Source organism: Xyrauchen texanus, chromosome 10, assembly GCF_025860055.1.
Source record: "Xyrauchen texanus isolate HMW12.3.18 chromosome 10, RBS_HiC_50CHRs, whole genome shotgun sequence".
Lineage (NCBI taxonomy): Eukaryota > Metazoa > Chordata > Actinopteri > Cypriniformes > Catostomidae > Xyrauchen > Xyrauchen texanus.
The window spans coordinates 5,025,360-5,050,899 of record NC_068285.1 but is presented as its reverse complement, the minus strand read 5'-3'; the positions used below and the strand labels follow the sequence as shown (position 1 = coordinate 5,050,899).

Genomic DNA, 25,540 nt, shown 5'->3' with positions numbered 1-25,540 from the left:
TTTGTTATTTTTCACATATTCCCCTATTACTCTCAGTGTAACCAATTACTTATAATGATTAATGAAGCATATCTTTAGTACAATGTATCTAATCAAATAGAAGTAGTATTGCTGATGATTATGTTTAAGCAAAATATGGATGTGAAACAATTGCCAAGAGAAGACATGTGAGGAACATATGTGAAGAAAGGAGCGACGAGCACCTCAGTGCTTGGCTGCAAGAGCAAATAGACTCAGCTGGTGGTTTAAAAACCCGCTGTCCAGGCTACCGGAATTGTCTGTGAGTTCCTCTGGCAACGAAGGATGAATATTACCTTTGTTACTTTATGTTACTTTTACTAGTGTTTTGTTAAGCATATATATAAATATATCTTCAACATAATGGATAAACAATTGTACTCTACATCACGCAAGGCTTCACATTTCCATGCACATGCTTATTACAAATGAGTTGATTTTTGTCACCCACCCCCAGGAACAGTGCTAGCTAGAGGACTGGGATCTTTTACTCCTTCCTAGCCAAGTGTGGATGGAGATGTTTGGTCCCAAGTCCTGCAGAGTGCAGCCCCATAAAGATGGCATTGGATAGTGGACTGAGTGGCCTACTTTGGCTACATGATGAACTGGGACAGGCTGGCTTGTGTGACTGCACTCTGGTTTGAGGGATATAGAGTGTGAGACTTTTTAAGTCTCAGAGGTGGGAGTATATAGTATATTTTCAATATTCTAGTATGTTTTTATATATCAAAATACTTATTTGAGTTTTCAGGCTTTTGTGTGAGCCAGGAGAGAGCATATGAGGTTACTAAAAGTGTTGATACTGCAGAGAACACAAAGAATGGTATATAACCTTGAAAAACAAGTGTATTTCTTCAAAAACAAAAAGTGTTTCTGTTAATCAATAGTACACTGATGAGAGTCCTTGGTGTGCTGGCATGTATCTTTTCAAAGATACTTTTAATCAGTTATTATATGAATGGTGTCTTGTTTTAATAAGCTAAATGCAGCTGGTGTTCTCTTTCAAATAATAATGTGTATGAACAAACAAGGCTGCCCATTGAGGGAATGTGCTGAAAATGCAGGAAAAAGATAAAAAGTATTTGATGGAGACATGGCTGTTTACGCAGATGTTTCTAGGAGTTGATGTACTCTGTCCATGAACTGTAACATGAGGTCAAGTTATGAGAGGCTACCAAAGATATATGTTTCTTTTTCTTTTTAATAGATAGACGAGGGATCTCCCACCAATATTTAACTAACAAAGAACGTAGAACATATTGGTGGGAAAGAGACAAGACAGTGACCTCATGGGTCAGAGACAGTGGGTAACAAGATAACAAAAAGGTATATAACTGAGAACTTAGAAAAATGAGTCAGAACGGACAGCTGGCCGGTCTCATGTTTGTTGGTGTTCAGTAAACTACAAATTTGGCATCTGGAACTCAAGACTCTGAGAGTTTTCTTACAACTTAGAGAGATTCATTGCGCTATTCCACGACACCTTCAGCTACTCCTAAACCCTATCTCTACTCCGAAACCCTAACTCTACTCCTAAACCCTACCCCTAAACCTAACCCTAAACCTAAACCCTACCCCAGTCCTAAACCCTAACCCTAAAACTACCCCTACTCTTAAACCCTGCTCCTACTTCTAAACCCTAACCTTACTTCTACTCCAAAATTCAACCCCTACTCCAAAACTATATTCCTAAACCCTACCCCTAAACCTAATCTCATGTCCTACTTTTACACCCTGACCAAACCCTACCCCTATTCCTAAACCCTAACCCTAATCTCATATCCTATTCCTAAACCCTGACCCAAACCCTACTTCTACTAATAAACCCTAACTCTACATCTAAACCCTAGTCCTAAAACCTACCCCTACTCCAAAACCCTACCCCTACTCTAAAACCCTAAACCCTAACCCTACTCCTAAATCCAAACCACATCCTTAGTCCTAAACCCTAGCCCTACACCTACTCCTTAACCCTAACCCTACTCCTAAATCCAAACCACATCCCTAGTCCTAAACACTAGACCTACTCCTTAACCTACACCTACTTCTAAACCCTAGCCCTAACCCTACTCCTAAAACCTAGCCCTATCCCTACTCCTAAATCCTAAACCTACATCCAACCCCCACTCCTAAACCCTAATCTAAAACCCTAAACCCAAACCCTACTCCTAAATCCAAACCACATCCCTAGTCCTAAACCCTTGACCTACTCCTTAACCTACACCTACTTCTAAACCCTAGCCCTAACCCTACACCTAAACCCTAACCCTACACTTACTCCTAAACCCTAGCCCTACCCCTACTCCTACACCCTAAACTTACTCCTAAACCCTAGCCCTACCCCTACTCCTAAAACCTACCACTACTCCTAAACCCTACCTTACTCCTAAATCCAAACCATACCCCTAGTCCTAAACCTACTCCTAAAACCTAACCCTACCCTTACTCCTAAACCCTAGCCCTACCCCTACTCCTAAACCCTAGCCCTACCCCTACTCCTACACCCTAACCATACTCCTAAACCCTACCCCTACACCTAAACCCTAAACCAACAAATAGTCCTAAATCCAACCCCTACTCCTAAACCCTACTCCTACTCCTAAATCCTACCCCTACTCCTAAACCCGAACCCTACATCCAACTCCTGCTCCTAAACCCTACTCCTAAACCCTACTCTAAAACCCTAAACCCTAACCCTTCTCCTAAACCCTAACACTAACTCTTTAACCTTAGCCCTAAACCTACTCCTAAAACCTAACCCTACCCTTACTCCTAAACCCTAGCCCTACCCCTACTCCTAAACCCTAACCCTACCCCTACCCCTACTCCTAAATCCTAACCCTACATCCAACCCCTACTCCTAAACCCTACTCTAAAACCCTAAACCCTAACCCTACTCCTAAATCCAAACCACATCCATAGTCCTAAACCCCTGACCTACTCCTTAACCTACACCTACTTCTAAACCCTAGCCCTACCCCTACCCCTACTCCTAATCCTACCCCTACTCCTAAACCCTAAACCTACCAATATTCCTAAATCCAACCCCTAATCCTAAACCCTACTCCTACTCCTAAAACCTACCCCTAAAACCTACCCCTACCCCTACTCCTAAACCCTAACCCTACTCCTAACCCCTAACCCTACCCTTACTCCTAAACCCTAGACATACCCTTACTCTTAAAACCTACCCCTACTCCTAAAACCTACTCAAAAACCCTAACCCTACTCCTAAACCCTACCCCTACTTCTAAACCCTAGCCCTACACCTACTCCTAAACCCTACCCCTACTCCTAAACCCTAACCCTAACCATACTCTTAAACATACACCTACTTCTAAACCCTAGCCCTACACCTACTCCTAAACCCTAACCCTACTCTTAAACCCTACTCCTAAACCCTAAGCCTACAAATACTCCTAAATCCACCCCTACTCCTAAACCCTACTCCTACTCCTAAAACCTAACCCTACTCCTAAACCCTAACCCTACTTCTAAACCTTATTCCTAAAACCTACCCCTACTCCTAAACCCTACTCTAAAACCCTAAACCCTAACCCTACTCCTAAATCCAAACCACATCCCTAGTCCTAAACCCTAGCCCTACTCCTTAACCTACACCTACTTCTAAACCCTAGCCCTAACCCTACTCCTAAACCCTAGCCCTACCCCTACTCCTAAACCTACCCCTACTCCTAAACCCTAAACCTACCAATACTCCTAAATCCAACCCCTAATCCTAAACCCTACTCCTACTCCTAAAACCTACTCCTACTCCTAAACCTTAACCCTACTCCTAAATCCAAACCATACCCCTAGACCTAAAACCTAGCCCTACACCTTCTCCTAAACACTAACACTTACTCTTAAACCCTAGCCCTAACCCTACTGCTAAATCCAAACCACATCCCTAGTCCTAAACCCTAGCCCTACTCCTTAACCTACACCGGCTACTTCTAAACCCTAGCCCTAACACTAACACTTACTCTTAAACCCTAGCCCTAAACCTACTCCTAAAACCTAACCCTACCCTTACTCCTTAACCTACACCTACTTCTAAACCCTAGCCCTAACCCTACTCCTAAACCCTAGCCCTACCCCTACTCCTAAACCTACCCCTACTCCTAATCCCTAAACCTACCAATACTCCTAAATCCAACCCCTAATCCTAAACCCTACTCCTACTCCTAAAACCTACTCCTACTCCTAAACCTTAACCCTACTCCTAAATCCAAACCATATGCCTAGACCTAAACCCTAGCCCTACACCTTCTCCTAAACACTAACACTTACTCTTAAACCCTAGCCCTAACCCTACTGCTAAATCCAAACCACATCCCTAGTCCTAAACCCTAGCCCTACTCCTTAACCTACACCTACTTCTAAACCCTAGCCCTAACACTAACACTTACTCTTAAACCCTAGCCCTAAACCTACTCCTAAAACCTAACCCTACCCTTACTCCTTAACCTACACCTACTTCTAAACCCTAGCCCTAACCCTACTCCTAAACCCTAGCCCTACCCCTACTCCTAAACCTACCCCTACTCCTAAACCCTAAACCTACCAATACTCCTAAATCCAACCCCTAATCCTAAACCCTACTCCTACTCCTAAAACCTACTCCTAAACCTTAACCCGACTCCTAAATCCAAACCATACACCTAGACCTAAACCCTAGCCCTACACCTTCTCCTAAACACTAACACTTAATCAATAAACCCTAGCCCTAACCCTACTCCTAAATCCAAACCACATCCCTAGTCCTAAACCCTAGCCCTACTCCTTAACCTACACCTACTTCTAAACCCTAGCCCTAACCCTACTCCTAAACCCTAGCCCTACCCTACTCCTAAACCTACCCCTACTCCTAAACCCTAAACCTACCAATACTCCTAAATCCAACCCCTAATCCTAAACCCTACTCCTACTCCTAAAACCTACTCCTACTCCTAAAGCTTAACCCTACTCCTAAATCCAAACCATACCCCTAGACCTAAACCCTAGCCCTACACCTTCTCCTAAACACTAACACTTACTCTTAAACCCTATCCCTAAACCTACTCCTAAAACCTAACTCTACCCTTCCTCCTAAACCCTAGCCCTACCCCTACTCCTAAACCTACCCCTACTCCTACACCCTAACCTTACTCCTAAACCCTAGCCCTACCCCTACTCCTAAAACCTACCCCTACTCCTAAACCCTAACCGTACTCCTAAATCCAAACCATACCCCTAGTCCTAAACCCTAGCCCTAAACCTACTCCTAAAACCTAACCCTACCCTTACTCCTAAACCCTAGCCCTACCCCTACTCCTAAACCCTAACCATACTCCTAAACCCTAGCCCTACCCCTACTCCTAAACCCTAACCCTACTCCTAAACCCACCCCTACTCCTAAACCCTAAACCTAAAAATACTCCTAAATCCAACCCGTACTCTTAAACCCTACTCCTACTCCTAAAACCTACCCCTACTCCTAAACCCGAACCCTACATCCAACTCCTGCTCCTAAACCCTACTCTAAAACCCTAAACCCTAACCCTTCTCCTAAACCCTAACACTTACTCTTTAACCTTAGCCCTAAACCTACTCCTAAAACCTAACCCTACCCTTACTCCTAAACACTAGCCCTACCCCTACTCCTAAACCCTAACCTTACCCTTACTCCTAAACCCTAGCCCTACCCCTTCTCCTAAAACCTACCCCTACCCCTACTCCTAAACCCTAACCCTACTTCTAAATCCTAACTATACCCCTAGTCCTAAACCCTAGCCCTAACCTTACTCCTAAACCTACCCCTACAGCTAAACCCTTGTCCTACTCCTACTCTTAAACCTACCCCTACTCCTAAACCCTAGTCCTACCCCTACCCCTAAACCTACTCCTACTCCTAAACCTACCCTTACTCTTAAAACTACCTACACCTCAACCTCAAGAGCAAATGTGGATCTTCTGAAAACTTTGCAGAGCAACATGTACTTATACAATAAATGCATATTGTATGTATTTGAATGTTAGTCCATAGACACCTAATATAAGTTTCAGTTTGATTTTATGTTTATAATGTTTAATGAAAGGAGTGTTAATTGGTACTTAATACATTTTAAATTAATGAGAAGATTTTCATGAAAATATGCACTGAGTAATCCAAAAGTACTCAGATTAGATTACCTAGATTAAGTAAAATCAAAAAAATTACATTGCTGATTAAATTGTGTAATTTGTAATCAGTAGATTAAATTTAAGAAGTAATCCAACCAACACTGCAGGGAGATGGGTGTGTGTCTGTGTCTTACCACTTCTGTATCTCTGGAAGGAGGCGAGTTTTGCGTTTATACCGACTGACACAGGTCCAATGTTAGCAACAGCTTGCTGCAGTGCCGCCTCATTGTGATGCTGAACGATCTTGAATCCTGAGCAGTATCCCGCTCTTCCAGTGACAGAGTATCGACATTCGCCCTGCTGCAAATCACATCATCACAACAACTGTCAGACAATAACAGTGCTATCAACTATAAGGGCCAAAACATGTTCTACGCAAGATGCATCTTTCAACGCAAGCGTGATTTCACGCATCAGTGCATTATGAAATGTGCCAGACCGCAATTCATAACACAACGCCACTATGCGTTTCATTCTCAACATTGCCACAAGTGGTGCTATAATGATATTAGTGTGAACTGTCCACTTCTACAGTGAGTTTTCTCTTTTAACTCAGATGTTTGTTCCTGCTGCGGTAACACAAGAACACATGCATGTTATGCATGTTCAAATGGTGCGTGCATTGGCATCTGCATTTACGTTTTTGCATAGAGCATGTTTCGGACTTAAGACATCGCAATAAACCTTCATTTACTAACACACAATCATTCATTCAGCCCTCAGTTACCATGAAAGTCAACATGCTTCAAAACCTTGCCAGCTGCTTACCATTTTTGGGCATCTTAGGTGTGGTTAAATGATCTGATGGCCTTTTTTTATTTGTAATTTATCCCCTTTTCTCCCAGTTTGGAATGCCCAATTCCCACTACTTAGTAGGTCCTCGTGGTGGCGCGGTTACTCGCCTCAATCCGGGTGGTGGAGGACAGGTCTCAGTTGCCTCCGCGTCTGAGACCGTCAATCCGTGCATCTTATCACGTGACTCGTTGTGCATGACATCACGGAGACTAGCAGCATGTGGAGGCTCATGCTACTCTCCACGATCCACACACAACTCACCACACACCCCATTGAGAGAACCACTAATCACCACCACGAGGAGGTTACCCCATGTGACTCTACCCTCCCTAGCAACCGGGACAATTTGGTTACCCCATGTGACTCTACCCTCCCTAGCAACCGGGCCAATTTGGTTACCCATGTGACTCTATCCTCCCTAGCAACGGAGCCAATTTGGTTACCCCATGTGACTCTACCTTCCCTAGCAACTGGGACAATTTGGTTACCCCATGTGACTCTACACTCCCTAGCAACCGGGCCAATTTGGTTACCCCATGTGACTCTACCCTTCCTAGCAACCGGGTCAATTTGGTGGCTAAGGAGACCTGACTGGAGTCACTCAGCACACCCTGGATTCAAACTCACGACTTCAGGTATGATAGTCAGCGGCAATACCTGCTGAGATACCCAGACCCCAGATGGCATTATGAAGTATTATTGGTTCAGCCTACAAATGCTGTCTTGGTATACATCTCACTGTGTTTTGAGACAATATGGGTGCAAGCATAACAAGTACACTCACTTTTAAAAAAAACTTTATTAGGGGCAAAATTGTTTGTGGTGGAAATGACATCACAAAATGATATATTGATGGAAATAATTGAAATGTACCTTGTGTTCATACGGGTAGTAGCTGTTGGAGTCGATGCCTTTGTTCTGGATGACATATAGAAACGCACGGCTCAGATATCCCCCCTTACAACCGTGGTTCCCCAAACTCACACTGCAGTCCATCAGATTCTGAGAACTTAACGGAACCAGAATGCCGGTTTTCCTCTTCATCTGACCCTCAAGAGCGCCAACAGCACTGAACGCCCAGCAGGAGCCACACCGGCCCTAAACACAAACACGTTACAGTCCTCTAATCGTTCATATACTCTCACTATATACCAGCACACACACCTGGTTCTGGACGGGGCTGACCATGCCCTGCTTAATCCAGTTCACTCTGGCTGGGAGGGGCAGTTGGGGGTGTGTCGGTGGGGTGAATGACACGTTGACATCAGGAAAATCTTCCTCCATCAAACCGTTCAGTAAAGCATTGACTTCATCTGTGGTCTAAACACACAGCACATCTTTTTAAATGCATAGTCATAGGAAAGAAGAATCACAACAAGAGGACGCCGTGGTAAAGCGTGTTTCTGTGGACTGTACCATGTCGCAGAGGTGGTCAAGTCCCAGAGTGTATGTGTGAAGACCGATGGCCGTTTCCTCGTTATGTTTCAGGACATACATAAAGTTCTGCTCCCACACCGCTCTCCTGTACAACTCCTCTCTCTACAACACAAAACACATCTCGGCCTTCAAGCTGTAATCTGATTGGCTGATTAATAGTGTCCTAATAACTGCAATAGTTTTGCTTTTTTTTGCGAGAACTACAGTCACACTAATAACTACTATATCACATTGATGTTCTGTGTGACAGGGGTGAATTATCAGGATTAGGAGTTGCTAATTCATCCTCAAGGTGGCGCTGATGTTTCAGTGATTGACTTGATTTACATTTGAAGTGAACTATAGCAAATTTAACACATCAACAGTATGATTTGGCTTTTGTCATTTCTGTGCACAACTGAAATGATGTGAGTTGTGCATCTTATTAGACTTAAAAAGTGCCAGAGAAAATAAACATGTGTTATATAATATATTATGTGTTATGTGTAGAATACAGCTGAATATTCATTTTCATGAATATATGTTTAAAATATGTGTGTGTGTGTGAGTGTCTGTGTATGTGTGTGTGTGTGTGTGTGTAAGTGTGTGTGCGAGTGTGTGTGTGCATGTGTGTGTGTGTGTATGTATGTTTGTGTGTGAGTGTGTGTGTGTGTGAGTGTGTGTGTCTGTATGTGTGTGTGTGTGTGTGTGTATGCGTGTGTGTGCGTGCGTGTGTGCATGTGTTTGTGTGAGTGTGTGTGTGTGTCTGTATGTGTATGTGTGTGTATGTGTGTGTGCATGCGTGTGTGCATGTGTGTGTGTGTATGTGTGTGTGTGTGAGTGTGTGTGTAAGTGTGTGTGTGTGAGCGTGTATTTATCACTTTGTGGGGACCAAATGTCCCCATAAGGATAGTAAAACCCGAAATTTTTGACCTTGTGGGGACATTTTGTCGGTCCCCATGAGGAAAACAGCTTATAAATCATACTAAATTATGTTTTTTGAAAATGTAAAAATGCAGAAAGTTTTCTGTGAGGGTTAGGTTTAGGGGTAGGGTTAGGTTTAGGGAATAGAATATAAAGTTTGTACAGTATAAAAACCATTATGTCTAAGAAACTGGAAAGTCCCCATAAAACATGGAAACACAACGTGTGTGTGTGTGTGTGTGTGTGTGTGTGTGTGTGTGTGTGTGTAGGTGTGTGTAGGTGTGTGTGTGTGTGTGTGTGTGTGTGTGTTCTCACTGTGTCTCTGTAGGTCTTGTTGTGTTGTGTTTTCCAGGTAATCCATTGATCATTTAAACTTCTGATCTCAGAACAGACCAGAGACACACACAGAAGAACGACAACAGACCTGATCACCAGCATATCTGCACACAAAAACACACATGTGGTTTTATTTGTAAAAGTATTAAACTGTAGCGGTAACAACATATAGGGAAGTTATAAAATGGTATTCTGTTTCTCCGGTGTGATAAATAGTTTTTGGTTTTGGTGAGTTATTTTGGATAAAAGCATCAGCTAAATTATTAAATATAAATTCAGAAGTGAATGAGTAAAATATTGATACTAGTATTGAGACTCCCAAGTACTTAATAACATGGTATTAGCATTATATAGACCTATAAACCATTCTACTACTGATCCACATTTCCAAACAACCTTTTATATCACAGTAGTTTGGTACTCTTTGTTAGTTTTAGAGAGTCATGAAAGAACTACTATATGGCAATTGCTAGATAAATATATATATATATAATAATTTATATTTTTTGCATTATGCATTTGGCAGACGGTTTTATCCAAAATGACTTACAATGCACTCATGGTATACTTTTAGTTTATAGCAAATTGTGTGTTATTAGTGACTTTAGAGAGAGACAAATACACATTGTGTTCAAGCAGACGACTTTAACTGTTCTAATATGAGATTAAGTGAGTTGATGAAAGATCTTACCAGCGCGTGTGAAGAGCAGAAAAACACTTCTTCAGCTCTGCGATCTGTTTTAAACGTTTCTCTCTAAAAGAGGAAGTCTCACCTCTGACATTCGTCTTCACTTCTGTCTGTCCTTCTTTCACTCCCTCATCATGTGAACACGATTAAAACAGATCACATCAGTGAGAACATCTTTCTCTCTCTCTCTCGCTCTCTCTCTCTCTCTCTCTATCTCTCTCTCTCTCACTCTCTCAATTTCAATTCAATTTAAAATACTTTATTGTCATGATTGTGTTACATACAATATTGCCAAAGCATTAATACACAAAACAGATGATGACAAGATAAATAATGATAAGACAGAATTAAAATAAGGTGCCAGGCAATGAATCATATAAAATATAAACTATAATAACAATATACACTATACAATATAAAATAAAATGTGCATTTAACATGACATTATGAACATAAGAGAATAAAAGTACTGTGAATGAAGTACATTATGGCAGTAATTGGTTTCTGAGGGTGTGCAGCTCAAAAATGAATTTAGCTGCAACTGATGCATAATGGTCCTCCCCCAGTAACACCAGCATCTGATCTGATCTCCCCCAGTAACACCGGCATCTGATCTGATCTCCCCCAGTAACACCAGCATCTGATCTGATCTCCCCCAGTAACACCGGCATCTGATCTGATCTCCCCCAGTAACACCAGCATCTGATCTGATCTCCCCCAGTAACACCAGCATCTGATCTGATCTCCTCCAGTAACACCAGCATCTCCCCCAGTAACACCAGCATCTGATCTGATCTCCCCCAGTAACAACAGCGTCTGATCTGTTCTCCACCAGTAACACCATCATCTGATCTGATCTCCCACAGTAACACCAGCATCTGATCTGATCTCCCCCAGTAACACCAGCATCTGATCTGTTCTCCCCCAGTAACACCAGCATTTGATCTGATCTCCTCCAGTAACACCAGCAACTGATCTGATCTCCTCCAGTAACACCAGCATCTGATCTGATCTCCCCCAGTAACACCAGCATCTGATCTGATCTCCCCCAGTAACACCGGCATCTGATCTCCTCCAGTAACACCAGCATCTGATCTGATCTCCCCCAGTAACACAGCATCTGATCTGATCTCCTCCAGTAACACCAGCAACTGATCTGATCTCCCCCAGTAACACCAGCATCTGATCTGATCTCCTCCAGTAACACCAGCGTCTGATCTTATCTCCCCCAGTAACACCAGCATCTGATCTGATCTCCCCCAGTAACACCGGCATCTGATCTCCTCCAGTAACACCAGCATCTGATCTGATCTCCCCCAGTAACACCAGCATCTGATCTGATCTCCCCCAGTAACACCAGCATCTGATCTGATCTCCTCCAGTAACACCAGCATGTGATCTGATCTCCCCCAGTAACACTGGCATCTGATCTCCTCCAGTAACACCAGCATCTGATCTGATCTCCCCCAGTAACACAGCATCTGATCTGATCTCCTCCAGTAACACCAGCAACTGATCTGATCTCCCCCAGTAACACCAGCATCTGATCTGATCTCCTCCAGTAACACCAGCGTCTGATCTTATCTCCCCCAGTAACACCAGCATCTGATCTGATCTCCCCCAGTAACACCGGCATCTGATCTCCTCCAGTAACACCAGCATCTGATCTGATCTCCCCCAGTAACACCAGCATCTGATCTGATCTCCCCCAGTAACACCAGCATCTGATCTGATCTCCTCCAGTAACACCAGCATGTGATCTGATCTCCCCCAGTAACACCGGCATCTGATCTCCTCCAGTAACACCAGCATCTGATCTTATCTCCTCCAGTAACACCAGCAACTGATCTGATCTCCCCCAGTAACACCAGCATCTGATCTCCTCCAGTAACACCAGCAACTGATCTGATCTCCCCCAGTAACACCAGCATCTGATCTGATCTCCTCCAGTAACACCAGCGTCTGATCTGATCTCCCCCAGTAACACCAGCATCTGATCTGATCTCCCCCAGTAACACCAGCATCTGATCTGATCTTCCCCAGTAACACCAGCATCTGATCTGATCTCCTCCAGTAACACCAGCATGTGATCTGATCTCCCCCAGTAACACCGGCATCTGATCTCCTCCAGTAACACCAGCGTCTGATCTGATCTCCCCCAGTAACACCAGCATCTGATCTGATCTCTCCCAGTAACACCAGCATCTGATCTCCTCCAGTAACACCAGCATCTGATCTTATCTCCTCCAGTAACACCAGCAACTGATCTGATCTCCCCCAGTAACACCAGCATCTGATCTCCCCCAGTAACACCAGCAACTGATCTGATCTCCCCCAGTAACACCAGCATCTGATCTGATCTCCTCCAGTAACACCAGCGTCTGATCTGATCTCCCCCAGTAATACCAGCATCTGATCTGATCTCCCCCAGTAACACCGGCATCTGATCTCCCCCAGTAACACCAGCATCTGATCTGATCTCCCCCAGTAACACCAGCATCTGATCTGATCTCCCCCAGTAACACCAGCATCTGATCTGATCTCCTCCAGTAACACCAGCATCTTATCTGATCTCCCCCAGTAACACCAGCTTCTGATCTGATCTCCCCCAGTAACACCAGCATCTGATCTGATCTCCCCCAGTAACACCAGCATCTCCCCCAGTAACACCGGCAACTGATCTTATCTCCCCCAGTAACACCAGCATCTGATCTGATCTCCTCCAGTAACACCAGCGTCTGATCTGATCTCCCCCAGTAACACCAGCATCTGATCTGATCTCCCCCAGTAACACCAGCATCTGATCTGATCTCTCCCAGTAACACCAGCATCTGATCTCCTCCAGTAACACCAGCATCTGATCTTATCTCCTCCAGTAACACCAGCAACTGATCTGATCTCCCCCAGTAACACCAGCATCTGATCTCCTCCAGTAACACCAGCAACTGATCTGATCTCCCCCAGTAACACCAGCATCTGATCTGATCTCCTCCAGTAACACCAGCGTCTGATCTGATCTCCCCCAGTAACACCAGCATCTGATCTGATCTCCCCCAGTAACACCGGCATCTGATCTCCCCCAGTAACACCAGCATCTGATCTGATCTCCCCCAGTAACACCAGCATCTGATCTGATCTCCCCCAGTAACACCAGCATCTGATCTGATCTCCTCCAGTAACACCAGCGTCTGATCTGATCTCCCCCAGTAACACCAGCATCTGATCTGATCTCCCCAGTAACACTGGCATCTGATCTCCCCAGTAACACCAGCATCTGATCTGATCTCCCCAGTAACACCAGCATCTGATCTGATCTCCCCAGTAACACCAGCATCTGATCTGATCTCCTCCAGTAACACCAGCATCTTATCTGATCTCCCCCAGTAACACCAGCGTCTGATCTGATCTCCCCCAGTAACACCAGCATCTGATCTGATCTCCCCCAGTAACACCAGCATCTCCCCCAGTAACACCGGCAACTGATCTTATCTCCCCCAGTAACACCAGCATCTGATCTGATCTCCTCCAGTAACACCAGCGTCTGATCTGATCTCCCCCAGTAACACCAGCGTCTGATCTGATCTCCCCCAGTAACACCAGCATCTGATCTGATCTCCCCAGTAACACCGGCATCTGATCTGTTCTCCCCCAGTAACACCAGCATCTGATCTGTTCTCCCCCAGTAACACCATCATCTGATCTGTTCTCCCCCAGTAACACCAGCATCTGATCTGATCTCCCCCAGTAACACCAGCATCTGATCTGATCTCCCCCAGTAACACCAGCATCTGATCTGTTCTCCCCCAGTAACACCAGCATCTGATCAGTTTCTGCCAAACTGGAAAACTGGCATGAGGTTTGAGAGTTTGTGGAGGTATCTCTCTCTCAACTCTGTAAATTTCTCCCAGTGAAGGAGAAAGTGTTTCTCTGTCTCGACCTCACCCGTGTCACAGTGAGCACAGACTCGTTCATGTTTGTTTGTGGTTACTGAGTCTGTATTTGGGGAGGATCCGTCTCTGTTTTGGATCTCTTACAGTGTGCAGATATTCTGCCAGATTATATGTTCTGTTTAGGACCCGATAACATTCCAGTTTGCTTTGGTTTTTACTTTCATTTTCCCAATGGTCCAAATATGAATTTTTGCTCTCTTTTATGATTTGGTTTAATGTGATCTGGTTTAGTTCATTAGTGCTGGTCTGAAACTTAGTTGTTTGTTAGTTGTTAGTGGGTTTGTGAGTTTTCTGCTTTTAGTTTTCAGCTCTTGGGTTTTAAGGGCTTGATGTTGCAGTATGTTAGTAGAACTTGAATTTAGGTGTTCCCAAAATTTGTATTGTATTATAAGGGGGTATCTGCCTAGTTGGGCCCGGCATGCATTAGTAGGTGTTCTTCTCTGAACTCTTAGAATGTTTCTACAGCATTCTGCATGCAGGGATTCTATGGGGTGTTTGTCCCATCAAGAGTAATCTACCAGACAGAGTGGATCCCAAACCTCACATCCGTACAGAGCAATAGGCATTATAATACTATCAAAGATCTTACACCAGATTGTTACAGGAATGTCAACTTGGGTAATTTTGCCCTGAATAGCATAAAATGCTCTTCTAGCTTTCTCTTTTAGTGTATTCACTGCCAGACCAAAACCCCCTGAAGCACTAATATTTAAACTGAGGTAGTCGTAGTGTCGGGTGTGTTCTATTGCAGTGTTCCCCAGAGTGAATGTGTATCTGGTGTCCTGTAATCTGGCTCTTTTCTGGAATATCATAATTGTAGTTTTTCTCAGATTGACTGTCAGGGCCCAGTTCTGCCAGTAGTTCTCCAGCAGGTCCAGGTGCTGCTGTAGCCCTTGTGCAGTAGTGGACAGCAGCACCAGATTATCTGCATAGAGAAGAAATGTAACTTCAGAATGATTTAGAGTAAGTCTGGGTGTTGCAGATTGTTCCAGCAGCACTGCTAACTCATTAATGTAAATGTTGAACAGAGTTGGACTCAGACTGCAGCCCTGTCTCACTCCTCACCATTGAGTGAAAAATTCTGTTCTTTTATTGCCAATTTTAACTGCGCACCTGTTGTCTGACTACATAGATTTGATAGTGTCATACATTTTACCCCCAATGCCGGGGATTATAATATTTATACCATCATGCCAAATGGATATGCATACATTTTGCCTTTGCTTTGATGCACGTGCTGGTTGACTACCAAGTGTACTGTGTGAATGTGGTCAGTGGTGCGGTGGTTTGGTAGGAATCCAAATCCTCTCTCTCCTTCTCTTTCTCTCTCTCTCTCTCTCTCTCTCTCTCTCTTTCCAGTGTATGCTGGGAGCGTTTGGGGTGTGCGTGAGGGCTTCACGGGGAGTACGGGTGTTTTGTTTTTTTTCTCGTATTTTTTTTTTCTATTTTCTACTGCACGTTAATTAGAAGAGGAATTTTTTTTGGACTAAGGGACTTTGTTTATTTGGAAAGCCGAGATGGCGTCTCACCCCGCGGCTGCGGAGGTGGTGGTGTCACCTGTGTCGCTCCGTCACGGCATCAGGTGTGTGCCTGCACAAGGCGTGACGGTGGAGGATGTGTTACTGGTGGTTGGAGATCTAATCGGATATGAAAACATTTCTTCGGCATCGAGGATGAATAAGGCGGTAGTGGTGTTTGTAAAGGAGGAAGAACTGGCAAATCGGTTGATAAGCGAAGGAATTGTGGTAGGTGGAGATTTTCTTACTATTTCACCACTGGTAACACCGACGACCCGTATAACCGTGTCTAATGTTCCCCCTTTCATTAAAAATTATGAAATTGAAAGAGCGTTAGCGAGATATGGAAAGTTTGCAAGTGGGATTAGAACTGTTCCACTGAGATGCAGAAATGAAGCTTTGAAGCACGTTATGTCTTTCAGGAGGCAAGTGTTTATGTTTTTGAATCAGCCAGAGCTGGATGTATCGTTTAGAGTTGGCCACGAGGGAAAAACGTATGTGGTTTACGCTAATACTGGTAGCATGAAATGCTTTGAGTGTGGGGATATTGGGCATAAGAGGATGGCGTGCCCACATAAGGCCCAGGATAGGCAGGAAGAGGTAGCTGAACATAGTGCTGCTGCTGAGGATGTTCAGTAAAAAAATGAAGATGTCCAGATTAATACTGATGGAATAAATTATGAGAAAATACCAACTCAGATTACAGAGGAAAGGAATGTTGTTAATGCTGATTTGATTGACAGTAATGATCAGAAAGATGATGTTAATGAAAATGAGATTTCTATTGGACAAAACGATGCATCTAAAATGGAGGAAAGTAGTGTGATGACTGATGATGTCGACAAAATGGTTCAAACTGATGATTCTGAAGTATTTAACAGTGTTGAAATGTGTACTGATTCTGAAATGGGAGATGATAATGTCTCTGAAATTTCAGATATTGGTTCACAAATCATGGAGGACACATATACACTGCAAGAAATAAATAATTTTCTTGATATAACTTTTGGAAAGACTGTGGAAGACAAAGATTTCTTCCCAGATATAGGGAAATTTATAGTGTCGGTGACTTTGTTACAAAGAAACGTTAGTCATGAGGCTCTTAGCAAGCAGAAAAGGTTTCGGTTGAGGAAGATCTTAACGAAGTTAAGAAAGAGTAAGGCAAACGCTTCACAAAATGATTAAAACACACAAGGTGTCGGCTATTCTTTGTCTTTTCACTCTATTTCTGTCCATTTTATTTTTTTCCCTTTTTATGGAGTTTTTGAGAGCTGGCTCCTTAAATATAAATGGGGATAGGGATGGAAATAAGTTGGCAATGGTATCAGAATTATGTAGAATTAAGAAGGTGGATATTGTTTTATTTACAAGAAACACATTCTAATACAGAAAATGAGTCGGAATGGGATAGATGGTGGGAAGGAAAATGTGTGCTAAGCCATGGGACAAATTTGAGTTCTGGTGTAGCTTATATTATTCTCAAAAAATATAAATATAAATATTTTAGTTGTAGAAGAAGTTGTAAAGGGAAAAGTATTATTAATGCATATAGAAATTAAGGGAACTGTGTTTGTGCTTATAAATGTTTATGCACCAAATATTGGGCCTGAGCGGGTGGAGGTTTTTATGAAACTAAAAAATGCTGTTCAAAAAATTGGAGATCAGGTGTGTGTTATCGTCGGAGGTGACTGGAATTGTACTGTTGATTTTATAATTGATAGGAATGGGGAGGAACCTCATAATGAGTCAAGTGTGGTATTATCAAAAATTATAAAAGAGCTTAATTTGATTGATATTTGGAGGAAAAGAAATATAGGAATTAGACAATATACATGGGTTAAAGCATCTGAGAATAGGGTTAGTGGGGCAAGACTAGACAGATTTTATATTGATAAAACATGGAATAATAAGGTGATGAATGCTGTTATTTTAACTATTGGGTTTTCAGATCACCACTTGGTTTTATTTGATTTAAACATGAAGGTAATTACAAAGCCAAACTATTTTTACCATTTTAATGTTAAATTATTACAAGATGCTTTAATTTGTGATAGGTTTAAATTATTCTGGAATAAATGGAAAATGCAGAAAGATTCTTTTGAAAACATGTGTCAGTGGTGGGATGTTGGCAAAGTAAATATAAGAATATTTTGTCAAAATTATAGTTCACATAATACATCAAGGGTGAAGTTTGCAGTAAAAAGCTTGGAGAAAGATATTCAAAGAATGGAAAGTACTATTTTTAATAATAAAGGAACTGGGCAGATTGAGCTGTTGAATAAGAAAAAGAAAGAACTTGGCTCGTTATTACAGGAGCAAGTGAAAGGAGCAATTGTAAGGGCGAGAATCTGTTCTATTAAAGACAAAGACGCTCCTACATCATTCTTTTTCAACCTTGAAAAGAAAAGCTCCCAAGAAAAACAAATATATCATCCTCAAAGGCCTGATGGGACGATAACGTCAGACCCAGTGGAAATAAAGAAGCTGGCAGTTAACTTTTACAAAAAACTGTATGATGCTGAGAATTGTGAAGTTGAGAGTGCTTCTGATTTGCTGAGTGATTTACCTCCGGTGAAAGAGGAGGGGAGAAAATCACTAGACAGTCAAATAACTTTTCTGGAGATTACAGAAGCAATGAAACAGTTATCAAGAGGACGTTCTCCGGGAATTGATGGACTGCCAGTTGAGTTTTACCAAGCTTTTTGGAATGTATTAGGACAAGATCTGTATGAAGTACTCATTCAAAGCATCAAAAGTGGAACACTTTCTATCAGCTGCCGAAGAGCTGTACTGTCTTTGCTTCCAAAAAAAGGAATTCTAGGTCTTCTAATGAATTGGAGACCAGTTTCTCTATTGTGTTTGGACTATAAAATACTGTCAAAGTGTTTAGCAAACAGGTTAAAGTGTTATTTAGAGTTATTGGTTCAAAATGACCAGACGTATTGCATTCCCAAAAGGTCAATCATGGATAATCTCTTTTTATTAAGGGATGTAATTGATTTTAACCAATTTAATCATTTAAACCTGGGTTTATAATCATTTAAACCTGGGTATACTTTGTTTGGATCAAGAGAAAGCATTCGATCGGGTTGATCATGTGTCTCTTCTTAAAGTTTTAAAACAATTTGGATTTGGAGAGAATTTTATATCTTATATTAAGTTGTTATATTCAAATGTTTTTGTGATGATTAAAGCTGGTGGAGGGTTAAGTGCACCAATACCGGTATCAAGGGGTATTAGGCAAGGTTGCCCACTTTCTGGACAATTGTATAGTCTCACAATTGAGCCTTTGTTGTGTAGGATAAGGAGAGATCTGAATGGAATTTTACTTCCTGGTATAAACAGTAGTAGTAGGGTGTCATTATCTGCTTAAGCGGACGATATCACAGTCTTTATCATGAGTCAAAATTATGTTGACATTTTAACAGAAATTATTAGAAAATATGAGGGGGCATCTTCAGCAAAAATGAACTGTGGGAAAAGTGAAGGGCTTATTATTGGTCAGTGGGGAGGGTTAGGACCTCCAATTTTACCGAGTGGATTGCTGTGGGTAAGAGAAGGGTTAAAAATTGTAGGTGGTTTTTTTTTAGGAAATATAACATTTAAAAGAAAAAATTGGGAGGGAATGCTGGAAAAGGTGAATGCTCGATTGTCTAAATGGAAATTTAGACAATTACCACATTGTGGTCTATTACCACAATTGTCGTACAGAGGAAGAGTTCTGGTGGTAAATAACCTGGCTGCCTCTATCTTGTGGCATAGACTTGTGGTACTGGAGCCACCTGATGAGTTGATCTGCAGGATACAAAGGACTTTTGTGAATTTCTTCTGGAGTGGAGAACACTGGATTCGCGCAGCAGCACTGTATCTTCCAGTTCAAGAAGGAGGCCAAGGTCTGGTGGACGTGAGGAGCAGAATCTGTGCTTCCAGAATCCAAGCAGCACAGAGACTTCTCTACCATAAGGACTTGGTTTGGTCTCAGACTGCAAAGGCAATTCTTCAAAAAAGTGGGGGTCTTGGATTGGCTAGACATTTCTTTTTTATGAACCTGGAGAAGATAATCATGTCTGAGATTTCACATTTTTACCGGACAATGTTGCATTCGTGGAGAACTGTTTTTAAAGTTGAAAGAGAGGTTGATGAACCTGGGAACTGGGTTCTAGAGGAACCATTGTTTTTTAATCCAGTGATTCAAACAAGACTTTTGTCTTCCGTAAGTGTAAGTGCATGCTTACAGAGAAATGGAATTGTCAAGCTGGGACATCTCTTGAATAGAGATGGATGGAAGTCGTTGGAGGAACTTAAAGAAATGACTGGCTGAAGATCTTCACGTTTGACAGAAAGGTTGATGGAGGAGATTGTCAATACCTTACCAAGTAGTTACAGAAAGTACATTGGGAGAAGAACTTTGATGGACATGACGAATGAACAGGAACTCCCAGGAATTCAAATCTCTCATCTTATAAAGACGGAAAATGAAGATGAAGATGTGGGGTCAATTCTGTCTTTTAAAACCCCACAGCTAGAATATTTTGAGTCTGCATCAAAAAAAGCAATATATTACTCTACAGTCAAAGTTTCACACCAAGACTCTCTTAAAGGACAAAAAACCTCCAGGTGGCCAGGTTTGTTGAAGCCAGACTTCCTTGTGAGGGACAGGTGGAGAGCCCTGTATAACCCTCCCATAGAGAAGCGCACTGCTGATCTGCAGTGGAGGCTTATTCACGGGGCGATAGCTACGGACAGACACGTGGCGCACTTGAATCCATCAGTGGGTGAACAGTGTAGGATTTGTGGAATGGTAGAAGATTTGGAACATTTGTTTTTAAGATGTAATAGGTTGAAAGGTCTTTTTAATCTTCTTGATAGATGGTTTCAAGCATTTGATGAGAGATTCTTAGAAGAAGTGTTTATTGGGGGTGTGATGTACAAATTCTTAATCAGAAGGAAAGCGTGTTTGTTAAACTACTTGATCGGAACTGCACAATTAGCAATTTGGAAGACGAGAAAGAATGAAGGGCTGAATCTTCTTGGTACATATGCTGAATTAATGTTCAAGAACCTTGTAGCTGGAAGGTTAAATATAGAGTTTGTATATTATAATCTTATAAAAAATGAGGGGTGTTTTGATATTTGGTGTTTTAAAAATTTTATGTGTGTAAGTGATGAGGGTCAGTTGGTTCTGAATTTTTTTTATTTATTTTATTTTTAATGAGTATTTGATGATGTTGTGAATAATGTTTTTATTATGTAAATAATAAAGTCTTGTTAAACCTCTCTCTCTCTCTCTCTCTCTTTCTCTCACTTTCTCATGCTCTCTGTCAAAAATGTTCTTTTAAAACTTGAACTTGCATCATTATTATTGCTCATACACTGGTAAGGGTTTGTTCAAATCGCAACCCTGTAAAACGTCAGAGTGTAACTGCATAGCAACACCCTAGCAACCGCCCAGATCACCCTATAACTAAGATTTAAATCCATAGCAACACCCACTGAATGTTCTAGCCCCACCAACCAGATCCTCTTGACTCCACTCCTTACACTCATGGGTGCTCCTGACACAGCAGTGCTGAGGGTTTTAAAGTGTGTGTGTGTGTTACTGGTGCTGCACATATCCTACTAAACACATTCACACCAGGTGTCAGTAACTAATGCACAACACCACCGCATACATTGTACAGATGCTTTTAACTAAAGCGAGCAGTGTGTTCAAACTATACACTTGTTTCAGTATGCGTGTCTCTGTCTTGGCAATGCAAGAGTCAGCTGACCACAGGAACACACAAACACAGTGTGATACACACAGAGCACAAGTTCTATCTTTATTGTTATTTGTACATTTTTATTATTTTAGTATTATTATTTGTCTTGTCATTATCTGTTTTGTGTAGTAATGCTTTGGCAATATTGTATGTAAACACAATCATGCCAATAAAGTACTTTAAATTGAATTAAGAGAGATAGACAGACAGACAGAGAGATAGAGAGAGAGAGAGACACAGACAGAGAGATAGACAGACATACAGAGAGAAAAATTGAAATACAGAGACATAATATAGAAACTAAAAATAATTTTAGTTCAAAAGAAATAAGATCATCTATAGATTTATACAAATTAAAATCAATCAACACTTTCCAAGAGCTGAAAACAAGACAGTAACATTCTGTCCCATCTTTTGTTCAATCCTATTTTTCCTACTTGAATAGATAATTTAGTTTGACCCAAGATCAAATTCAATAATTAACAATCCATTCATATTTCTGCACATATTTAGCACCCAATACAAACATTTCTAAGGAAAGAGTTTCATTAAAAACATCAAATAGATTTGATAATACAATAAATAAGTGCTTTAGTCTAGAACACTCCATAAAAGCATGAAGAACAGTTTCTCTTTTAAAACAAAAAGGACATTCAGAGCTCACATCAGGATTGAAAACCGAAATAAAAGCATTAACAGCTATTGCTCCATGGAGAACCCTCCATTGTATGTCTTCTACTCTCGTCATTAACGGTGGCTTATACAAACTCTCCATTCAGGCTTAACATTATCATTCAGATTTTAGAAAGAACGCCATGGTGTTAACCAAAATCTTCTTATTAAAAACCAAAACACAAACTCTGTACAAGATTTTCCCTGTAACCGAAAATACATTTAAACACAAAGACTTCCCAGTTTTTAAAAACATACCCATACAATCATCTAGTTTGGGAGACAAGTATATATCCGGACAAGGGTCCTTAGCGTTAGGAGCTTTTACCCCTGCACAAAAGTCTGCTAATAATTGTCTCTCTTCATCTGTAAGAGCAGACTGCCACTTTACTAACAGTAGAGCAACTATACGTGTTGAAAAAAAAAACAAATGTGAAGCAGCTTGTTCATAAAATTAGGTCCAGTCACATTTAACAGATGATTCAAGGTGGTGATCTTGGATTTGTAAAGTATATTGTTTAGTCCAGGAAATGTGTGTTCAATCGCAGATATATCCAAACGGGTTCCATGTATTAAGGGTTTGTTTACCAACCAGAAGAGTGATTTCATGCATGGTGTCCTTTGACATTGGCATGTTAGAGATGTCCCATTTTATGGGGTCTAAAAAGAAGAGAGATTGATCCATCTGTAGGCCTCCCAGGCTCCGTAAAATGGCACATGCAACGCTCTCCAACTAAAGTCACATGACCCTGAAAGAAGTCGGAAAGCTGCTGTTCTGCTTTGTAAGTTTAACAGTCCCTGTCCACCTTCTTCTTTAGATAAAAATAAAATACTCTTAGATAGTGTAAATGTCCACCAGTAAGGCTTGAACTTCATTCATCAGTTTTAAAGGTGGATCTATCATGCCAGCTTATGCCAGAGAGAGGATGCAATTCAATTATTCATATCTAAAGTGCGCCCTTTACAAGACATGTTTGGGGCCAGCCATTTCCATTTGGCTAATCATCCTTTAACTTTTTCAACAATCCCATCCCAATTTTTCTGTACAATGGTCTCAGTTCCTAAAAAAAACTCCCAAATATTTAAAACCCCCTTTACTCCAAAGTAAACCATCAGGAAGTCTTAGCTCCTCCCACATTAAAGCTTCACTTTTGTCCAAGTTTATTTTAGCAGAAGATAAAACTTTAAAATCTTCAAGTAATTTCGTCAAAGTCTTTATATCTTTTTGACTATTGACTATTACCATAACGTCATCAGCATACGCTGATAAAATAATATTACAATTAAAACCAGGTATATGTAACCAATTCAGCTTTTCCCTTATCTGCTTCAATAATGGTTCTATGGCTATTGAATAAAGCATTCCTGACAATGAACATCCTTGTCTGACACCTCTGCCAACCTTAAAAGGAGTGCATAAGCCACCGTTCACTTTCAGCATACTCTCAACATCAGTGTACAGTATTCTAATCATATCTACAAAATCAGGCAGAATCCAAAAGCAGTTAAAGTTTTCCAGAGGTAATTGTGTTCAACTCGATAAAATGCTTTCTCTTGGTCCAGAGAAAACAAGGCACAATTTAAATTAAACAACTTGGAGACCTCTAGAATATCCACTAAAGAAATATAAAAAAAAATGGACCTACCAGGTATGCAATAACTCTGGTCCAGATGAATGACTTGCTCCATTACTTCCATCAGTCTATTTGCCAAAGTTTTAGAGAGCAGTTTGTAAAAACAAAGAAGCGACACAGGGCGCCAGTTTTTGATTTCCGTCAGGTCTCCTTTTCAGTGTTGCCACAGTTACTTTTAAAAAGGTAACGTAGTTACTTTACTGAGTTACATGATTTTAAAATCATGTAACTCAGTAGTTACTTTACTGATTACTTATTTTAAAAGTAACTAAGTTAGACTGCAAGTTACTTTACACTCAGCAGCTGCCAACAACACCCCCCGCCGCCACAACATAAAAATGACAACCTGTTTTGCCAACACTCACTTTATTGGAAGTGCATTTTTAACAGTAACGTCAACAATGTACCTCCTGACATTTTAAGCTGAACTTAAAAACTATTTCCTGAAAAAAATACATGTTTATAAAAAATAAAATAAAGACAGCTGGCCATCACTTTCATCCTCAGCTGAGAGGATTTCTGACAGATCTAAAAAAGTGACATCATCATCATCATCTGTGGGGGTGGACCCTCCTGTCTCCATCCATCATCGGACTCTGTGACAGGCTGATAAACTTTAAACACCTTGACAAAGTTTGATCCATTATCAGTCACTGTTGCAACTACTTTGTTGAGTAGTCCATATGAAGAGTGAATGTTTTCAATTTCTGCACCAATAACATCATACGTGTGTCTACCGCGAATTCTCCTACATGCCAATGCAGCCTTGTTGCACTCTAATGTGGATCTACTGATCCAGTGGAGCGTTACTCCCATATAACTTCTGTTGTTAGCAGTCCAAATATCCGCGGTAGTTGACACAAAGTCGACCTCATTCAGCGCGGCCTTAAGATTTCTCTCCATCACTGCATAGTCCTTCTCCATGTTAGAAGAAAAAGCTGTTCAGTGAGGCAGCTCGGCATTGACAGTAGTAGGGATCTTATTTATTATGGGACGAAACAAGGGCGAGTCAACCGTGTTTAAGGGCAGCATTTCCTCTACAACATACTGCCCGATCAACTTCTTCAACTCTCCACCACTTACTGGTTTTACACCGAAGTCCAGCTTTTGCTGTGGGTGGTGGGGGATCTCCTGCTCTCTGCTTCGCACCACCTGGTGGGACTTGCTCTGTAAGTTTGACTGTGCAGTGCTGCGACTCCAAATGTTTATTCAAATTTGACGTAGTATTTTTGTAACTAGACAGCACTTTGTCGCCACCAGCACAGTATACAACAAACCTTAATATTTCCATCTTTAGCTGACAGAAACTCAAAATAGTGACTGTATTTCCAGCTAGAAAACGCACATCTCTCTCCTCCCTCCTCCATTGTTGTTTACGTTTGTGTCGCTGCGTGGTACACATGAACTGTCCTCATGCTTGAAAACATGACTCGTCGCATATGTGACTTCACTCCAAAATATATATTTTTTACTAAGGAAAATGACAAAAATTGTAACGCAGAGTGACTTGGATAAGTAACTATAATCTGATTACTGGTTTGGAAATAGTAACGCGTTAGATTACTCGTTACTGGAAAAAGTGGTCAGATTAGAGTAACGCGTTACTAAGTAACGTGATACCGGCATCACTGCTCCTTTTTTCGGGAGGAGTGTTAGAACTGCT

The 25,540-nt window shown here is 41.5% G+C and overlaps 1 protein-coding gene across 1 annotated transcript in view; it reads right to left on the bottom strand.

The window, feature by feature from the left end:
- Window positions 1–10,462, bottom strand: part of ctss1 (cathepsin S, ortholog 1) — a 35,749-nt gene extending 25,287 nt beyond the window's left edge. Inside the window, exons 1-6 of the mRNA XM_052135878.1 lie at window positions 10,346–10,462; window positions 9,634–9,758; window positions 8,395–8,517; window positions 8,143–8,298; window positions 7,852–8,076; window positions 6,318–6,483 (exon numbers count right to left, since the gene is read on the bottom strand). Coding sequence (XP_051991838.1) covers window positions 6,318–6,483; window positions 7,852–8,076; window positions 8,143–8,298; window positions 8,395–8,517; window positions 9,634–9,756 — 793 coding nt within the window. The 5' untranslated portion in view covers window positions 9,757–9,758; window positions 10,346–10,462. The remainder of the gene's footprint in view (window positions 1–6,317; window positions 6,484–7,851; window positions 8,077–8,142; window positions 8,299–8,394; window positions 8,518–9,633; window positions 9,759–10,345) is intronic.
- Window positions 10,463–25,540: the final 15,078 nt, after the last annotated feature.